Here is a 7,724-nt window from a genome sequence, read left to right on the forward strand (position 1 = left end):
CCCTGCTGGACAGGCACAAGATGTGCTGGCATTCTGGGAGGACTTCCTGGAGAAGTGACCATGCAGCAGAGACCTGAAGGTAGCCACTTTTTTTTTTGCATCATTTTCTTACAGGCCAGGCCAATTCTTCTGTGGGCAGGTGCACAACACAAACAGTGGCTTGCGTTTCTTAGCAGTAGCTTTTCAAAGCCCCTGCTCTCAAAGAAAATGATAGAAACTGGGCATCTCTAATCCAGAAATCTGAAACACTGCGAAATTCTAAACTTTTTGGGTGCTGATGTCATGCCACAAGTGGGAAATTCCACACCTGGGCTCATGTGATAGGTCACCATCAAAACACAGGTGAACTAAAAATATTGTATAGGGGCCGGCATTGTAGTTAGTGCAGTGGATTAAGCTATTGCTTGTGATTCCAGCTTCCCATATTGAATGCCAGCTCTAATCTAGTTTCTTGCTGATGCACCTGGAAGGGCAGCAGATGAATCACCCAATTTTTTGGGACCTGGCCACCCATGTGGCAGAAGAGGATGGAGTTCCTGGCTCCTGAGTTCAGCTTGATGCAGATCTGGCTTTTGCAGTCATTTGGAGAGTGAACTCACAGATGGAAGATCGATTCATTCTCTCTCTCTTTATCTCTCTCTTTCTGTTGCTCTTTAAAACAAATAAATAAATTTTAACAAAATGAAAATGTTATATAAAATTACCCAAAGCAATATGTGTAAGATGTGTGTGAAGCCCCTATGGATTTTGTGGTTAGAGTTGTGTCCTATCCTATATCTCATTAGGTATATGTATATGGGTCAAAATCCAGGAAAATCCAAAATCCAAAACACGTCTGGTCACCTGTACGTGATGTTTCCAGTGGTTTTCCATGGTCCACTAGAAAGGGCAGCTCCTCTTTTGTATGAGAGTTACCACTAAGGTGATACCGCTCACTGCATGATCAAAGCCTTGTTAGAAAGCTGTGTGATAAACTTCTTTGAGTTCAGGGTCAAGAACTAGTGTGAAAATCAAGTTGTAAATATTTAGCTACTATTATCAATAGGATATAAAAGCAAATAAAAGCTGCATATAAAAATACCATAAGGAAATACACATTTATATATATATATATTATACATTTATACATTTTCTAAGCTTTCTATGTAAAAAAAGTAGTATATTCTGCTTTGTAATGATAATAAATTACCCTCTCCAGTACTTCTGGAACTTTCCTGTGTGCCAGAATTATCTGGAGGTTACATTAAACTTACATTGGTAGAAATTTACCCTCAGACATGCTGGCTCCAAGGACTTGGGTGAGACCTGAAAATTTGGTTGTGTTTTTTTTTTTTTTTTTAAACAAGGTTTCAAGATAAGGCTGGTGATATCCCGGGGACCATACTTTGGGAACAACTACTACAGAAGTGAAACAGACCAATTATGGGGGTGGGCAACATGGTGCAGCAGGCTAAACTGTTGCTTGGGACACTTGCATTCCATGTCAGAGGGCCTGGGTTTGAGTCCTGCCTGTTTCAACTCCAGCTTCCTGGTAATGCACAGCCTGGGAGGCAGCAGATGGAGTCTCCCAGACTTGGGTTCCTGCCACGCATGTGGGAGACATAGATGGTTCCTGGCTCCTACCTTTGACATGGCCCAGCCCTAGATGTGGGCATTTGGGGAGTGAGCCAAAGATGGAAGATTCTCTCTCGCTCTCTCTCTCTCTCTCTCTCTCTCTATATATATATATATATATATACACACACACACACACATATATATATATATATTTCAAATAAATAAAAATGTCAATAAACTTTTTTAAAAGGCCAGTTGCAGCCCTTTTCCTTGCTGTGCAGCTGGTGGTCCACCCGGCATAGTTCTTGATTCCCAGCATAACTGAAATGGAAGCTGTCACAATGTCCAGAGCCCTTGATGTCCTGCAAATGAAGGAGGAGGGAGATGTCCCCAAGTTCCTTGTAATAGGCATCCGCTTAGGTGGCGCCAACCTTGACTTCCACGTGGAACAGCACCTCTGCAAGAAGAACAGTGATGACAGCTCCTTCATAAATCCGAAGAGAACCTGGGAGAAGCTTCTGTGGGAGGCTCATGCCATTGTTGGCATTGAAAACCCTGCAGATGCCAGTGTCGCATCCTCCAGGAACCCTGGGCAGAGGGCTGGGCTGAACTTTGCTGCTGCCACTGGAGCTACTCCTGTTACCCTAGTAACAGGGACACAAGGCCCAGACTCTACATTCATGGTGTTTGTGATATCTGTAGCCCTCCTATTGAGTCTTGTCTTCTTTCATTCTGGCCACTTCACGCTCAGAGCTTCAGACCTGACCTCTGCTTCTACAGAGATCCTAAAGAAATTGAAAAGGAGGAGCAGGCTGTGACCAAGGAGGAATTTCAGAGGGAATGGACGGCCCCCGCTCCTGAGTTTACTGCTACTCAACGTGAGGTCACAGATGGGCTGCAGGTGCCCTCTGTGCCAATCCAGCAGTTCCGTCCTGAAGTGTGGCACGCTCAGCCCACCACTGAAAACCAGGCTGCAGCCCCCACTGCTCAGGCCACCGTGTGCGGAAACAACCGCTGAGTGGGCTGAAGCTGCTTTCTCCAGTTTCCAAAGCAAAATGGAAATGAGGTTGCTGGAAAAGAAACATCAATTTCTAAACAAAGACCAAGTGTGGAGACAGCCACCCTGCTTCTGAATATTGTTCTGAACTGTGTGACCTTGCAATACTTAACATCTCTGAGTGTCACTGTCCTTTTCCATAAAATCAGTCCTGGGGCCAGCACTGTGGCACAGCTGGTTAAGCCACTGCCTGCCATGCCGGCATCCCATATGGGCACTGTTTGGAGTCCCAGCTGACCCGCTTCTGATCCAGCTCTCTGCTTTGCCTGGGAAAGCAGCAGAGGATGGCCCAAGTGCTTTGGCCCCTGCACCAACATGAGAGACCTGGAAGAAGCTCCTGGCTTCTGACTTCAGCCTGGCCCAGCCCTGGCCATTGCAGCCATTTGAGGAGTGAACCAACAGATGAAAGATCTCTCTCTCTCTCTCCTTTCTCTCTCTTAACTCTGCCTTTAAAATACATAAGTAAATTAAAAAAAAAAAATGAGTTCTGAGGTCAGCACCATGGCTCACTTGGCTAATCCTCCGCCTGTGGCACTGGCATCTTGGGTTCTAGTCCAGAGTGGGGCACTGGTACTAGTCCCAGTTGCTCCTCTTCCAGTACAGCTCTCTGCTGTGGCCCAGGAGGGAAGTGGGGGATGGCTCAAGTGCTTGGGCCCTGCACCTGCATGGGAGACCAGGAGGAGGCACCCGGCACAGCGCTGGCTGTAGCGGCCATTAGTGGAGTGAACCAATGAAAGGAAGACCTTTCTTGCTGGTGCTGCAGCTCACTAGGCTAATCCTCCACCTGCGGCGTTGGCACCCCGGGTTCTAGTCCTGGTTGGGGCACCGGATTCTGTCCCGGTTGCTCCTCTTCCAGGCCAGCTCTCTGCTGTGGCCCAGGAGTGCAGTGGAGGATGGCCCAAGTGCTTGGGCCCTGCACCCATATGGGAGACCAGGAGAAGCACCTGGCTCCTGGCTTCGGATCGGGGCAGCACACCAGCTGCAACAACCAGGCCACTTAGGGGGTGAACCAATGGAAAAAGGAAGACCTTTCTCTCTGTCTGTCTGTCTCTCTCTCTCTCTCTCGCTAACTCTGCCTATCAAAAAAAAAAAAAAAAAAAAAAAGGAAGACCTTTCTCTCTGTCTCTCTCTCTCACTATCTAACTCTCCCTGTCAAAAAATAAAAAAAAAATGAGTTCTGAGATGCACACTTTTTGTCTTCTAACATCCCTGGGAGTTTCTTGCCGTGGAGGACATGACAAAGTTAGAATGACCACATTCTTCCTCCGCGGCCCCTGCAGAACTGCTGCATCATACAACGGGGGTTGTCTGCGATGTCATGAACTCTGATATCTACCTGAAAAGGCTGTCTTGAGGTGATAGATGTAGGATGCTTGGCGTAGAGTCCAGCACAAAGTAAAATCACTTCAAATGACCATGGATTTTTGCTCTTATTAAAAAAAATAACAGGAATTGGAGAGCAGGGCGGCACAGCAGCTGACAGTGTGAAAATGAGGCCCAAATGGAGATTGATCACCTCTCTTCGGTTTCTTCTCCAGGCAGACTTCAGAGACGGTAAATTACCGTGCTGTCCTGGCCAGTCTTCCCCGCTGATCCCAGCCGTGACCCTGAGGCCTTTGACAGAGACCGTCCCCACCGTGCAGACCGTCTACACCCCCCGGAAGCCTGTTGCTCTGGCAGCCAGGTGAGTCAGATCAGCGGCAGGCACTGGCAGGTTACCCTGGGAACAGGGAAGCCAGGCACAGCCTCTAGGCCATGTGTCTGTGACATCTGTAACCCTTCTATTGATTCTTACCTTCGCTTATTCTGTGTTCATGGAAATGCCTACAATGGGTAGCTGTATCCTAGGGGCACAATGAACAAAACTGATTAAGAGTTCCAGCCTGGGGCTCACGTTGTGGTTCAGCAGGTTAAGCTGCCCCTTGCCATGCCAGCATCCCATATCCAAGTGCTGGTTTGGGTCCCAGCTGTTCCACTTCCAATCCAGCTCCCTGCTAATGGTCCTGGGAAGGCAATGTATGATGGACCAAGTACTGAGACCCCTGTCATCCATGTGGGAGACCCGGATGGAGTTCCTGCCTCCTGACTTTGGTCTGGTCTAGACCTGGTTGTGGTGAATAGCACAGCAGATGAAAGATCCCCCCAACTCATTTTCTCTGTTTTGTCTTTCAAATAGGTAAGCAAATAAATTTAAAATAAAAAATAAAAAAAACAACAACAAGAGTCCTACCCTTACAGAGTTCACAGGTTAGTGTGTGTTTGGTAGGGGAAGCAAATGGGTGTGTGCACACAGGTGGATGAGTGTGTGATAGTGCAAAGGAGAAAAATGAAAGTGGGAAGACAAGCTGGATGGCCTCGTGGAAGTGTCATTTAAGCAAAGTGTTTCTTTCCCCCAAAGATTGATTTATTTATTTGAGAGGCAGAGTTAAACACAGAGAGAGGGAGAGAGGGAGCGAAAGGTCTTCCATCTGTTGACTCACTCCCCAAATGGCTGCAACAGCCAGAGCTGGGCCAATCCAAAGCCAGGAGCCAGGAGCTTCTTCCAGGTCTCCCACGTGGGTGCAGGGGCCCAAACACTTGGGCCATCTTCCACTGCTTTCCTAGGTGCATTAGCAGGGAGCGGGATTGGAAGTGGAGCAAACGGGACTCGAACCGGCAATGGCAGCGGCTTACCTTGCTGTACCACAGCATTGGTCCCTAAGCAAAGGCTTGAAGACAGTGAGGGAACAAGCTGCAGCTGTCTAGGAAAAAATCAGACCACACAGAAGGAACAGCCAGAGCTAAGTCTCCTGACATGGAGTGTGCCTGGCATGGCCAGGGAAGCTGAAATGGCCAGTGTGGCCAGACCAGGATGAGTGACAGGGGAGGAGGCTTATGAAGTAGGGGGCTGGGGCCAGATGGAATAAGGCCTTGTTGACCGTAGTAGAAATTTTAATTTCTGGCCAATGCCGCGACTCACTTGGCTAATCCTCTGCCTGCGGCGCCAGCACCCCAGGTTCTAGTCCTGGTTGGGGTGCCGGATCCTTTCCCGGTTGCTCCTCTTCCAGTCCAGCTCTCTGCTGTGGCCCAGGAGTGCAGTGGAAGATGGCCCAGAAATTTTAATTTCTATCCTGTGTGAGGTTGTTAAACTTGGTTGATACATTTTTTAAAATTTCTTTTATTTTTTCATTTTTTTATTTATTTTTTGACAGGCAGAGTTAGACAGTGAGAGAGAGAGAGACAGAGAGAAAGGTCTTCCTTCCGTTGGTTCACCCCCCAAATGGCCGCTACGGCAGCGCGCTGTGCCAATCCGAAGCCAGGAGCCAGGTGCTTCCTCCTGGTCTCCCATGTGAGTGCAGGGCTCAAGGACTTGGGCCATCTTCCACTGCACTCCTGGGCCACAGCAGAGAGCTGGCCTGGAAGAGGAGCAACCGGGACAGGATCCGGCACCCCAACCAGGACTAGAACCTGGGGTGCTGGTGCTGCAGGTGGAGGGTTAGCCAAGTGAGCCTCAGCACCAGCCTAAAAAAAATTTTTTTTAAAAGATTTATTGATTTATCTGAAAGGCAGAGTTACAGAGAGAAGAAAGACAGAAAGAGATCTTCCATCCACTGGTTCACTCCCCAGATGGCCACAATGGCTGGACTAGGCCAGGAGCTTCATCCAAGTTTCTCATGTGGGTGTAGGGGCCTAGGCACTTGGGCCATCCTCTGCTGCTTTCCCAGGCACATTAGCAGGGAGCTGGATCAGAAGTGGAGCACCAGGGACTTGAACCAGCACACATATGGGATGGCAGCATGGAAGCAGGCAGCTTAACTCGCTACTCCACAACACTGGCCCTGGTTGAGACCTTTAAAGATGTGTGATTCTTGTGTGTGTGTGTGTGTGTGTGTGTAAACAGTGGAGATGAGCACCTTAAATATGTAGCTGAACCCAAGGGCTAAGACGTCAGAGGCAGCCTCTCAGAGCAGCAGCCAATTTTACTTCACTTGGTTTTACTCATTAAAACATAAGGCGTTCTCTTTGTTAAGCCGCTCTCTTTCATAGTCAACCAGTTAAGCTCTGGGGAAAGTTGCTTATGAAACCAACTTAAAATGCGATTTACAGAAGTCTCCCCCTGGGCATCTTCCCAGTCATTCAGTGCGCCAGATCCCGTGCCAGGCTCTGGGGTTGTGGAGGTGAAGGACATAGAGTCAGTCCACCCAGGAGCCCCTCAGTGCACTGGGGGAACCTGTAAGCCAGAAAACCTCAGGTCACTACAGTGCTGTCATGCATAGAGGGTCCCTTAGGAACCAACAAAAGACAGTCAAGAACTGCGATCAAGAGAGAATCCGGGGGCAGGTGTTTGGTGCAGTGGTTAAGACGCTGCTGGGAACACCCCATGCCATGGCGGAGTGCCTGGGTGAGCTCCAGTCCTGGCTCCGCTCCTGATTCCAACTTCCTGCTACAGCTCCTGGGAGGCAGCAAGTGATGGCTCAACTACTTGGGTCCCTGCCATCCATACGGGAGACCTACATGGAGTTCCTGGGTCCTGGCTTTGGCCTCGCCCAGCTCTAGCTGTTGTGGGCATTTGGGGAGTGGGGGGGGGGTGTCTCTCTCTGTCTCAGTCTCTCTGCTTTTCAATAAAAGAAAGGACCTGGAGAGTGACACTGAAGTGGTCTGCTGCTGCAGTGTGTGTGATTCTGTCTGATTATCTTGTCACTTCTTCTTCAGTGCAGAGACGCTCCGGCAGGAACTGGAGAGGGAGAAAATGATGAAAAGACTGTTGATGACCGAACTTTGAAATTCTCCCTGATGCCTGGGGGTTGGCATGGTGCCTTCTGTCCGTTTCCTTTCTTCAGGCTTGGTGTGCTCACCCTAGCGCAACACTCAGCTGTGGGGTGCCCTGCTCGCCCAGGTCGCCGTGATTGGTGGAAGCCAACTTCTGGCTTGAGTTTTATTGGAAAAGTTATTTTATGTCTCATGAGCATTGGAGTCTTTTTATGACTCAGTGTAACTGAGACAGGAGTTGGTAGGTTTAGGAGAAGAAAGGTGGGAAACCGAGGGTTCCCTTTCCGGCATCCCTGTGTGTGTCTGTTAATAGGCACAGGGATTAATACAACGTGGAATCCTTTGCTCTCTATCTAAAAAC

At 48.9% G+C, this 7,724-nt stretch overlaps 1 protein-coding gene across 2 annotated transcripts in view; it reads left to right on the forward strand.

Moving 5' to 3' along the window:
• The window catches only part of EPB41L4B (erythrocyte membrane protein band 4.1 like 4B), a 146,522-nt gene extending 139,132 nt beyond the window's left edge, over positions 1–7,390 (forward strand). For both annotated transcript variants that reach the window (XM_062207790.1, XM_062207789.1), the window contains 2 exons: positions 4,153–4,298; positions 7,307–7,390. In XM_062207790.1, coding sequence (XP_062063774.1) covers positions 4,153–4,298; positions 7,307–7,376 — 216 coding nt within the window. In that variant the 3' untranslated portion in view covers positions 7,377–7,390. The remainder of the gene's footprint in view (positions 1–4,152; positions 4,299–7,306) is intronic.
• The last annotated feature ends 334 nt before the right edge of the window (positions 7,391–7,724 follow it).

Source organism: Lepus europaeus, chromosome 12 (genome assembly GCF_033115175.1).
Source record: "Lepus europaeus isolate LE1 chromosome 12, mLepTim1.pri, whole genome shotgun sequence".
Lineage (NCBI taxonomy): Eukaryota > Metazoa > Chordata > Mammalia > Lagomorpha > Leporidae > Lepus > Lepus europaeus.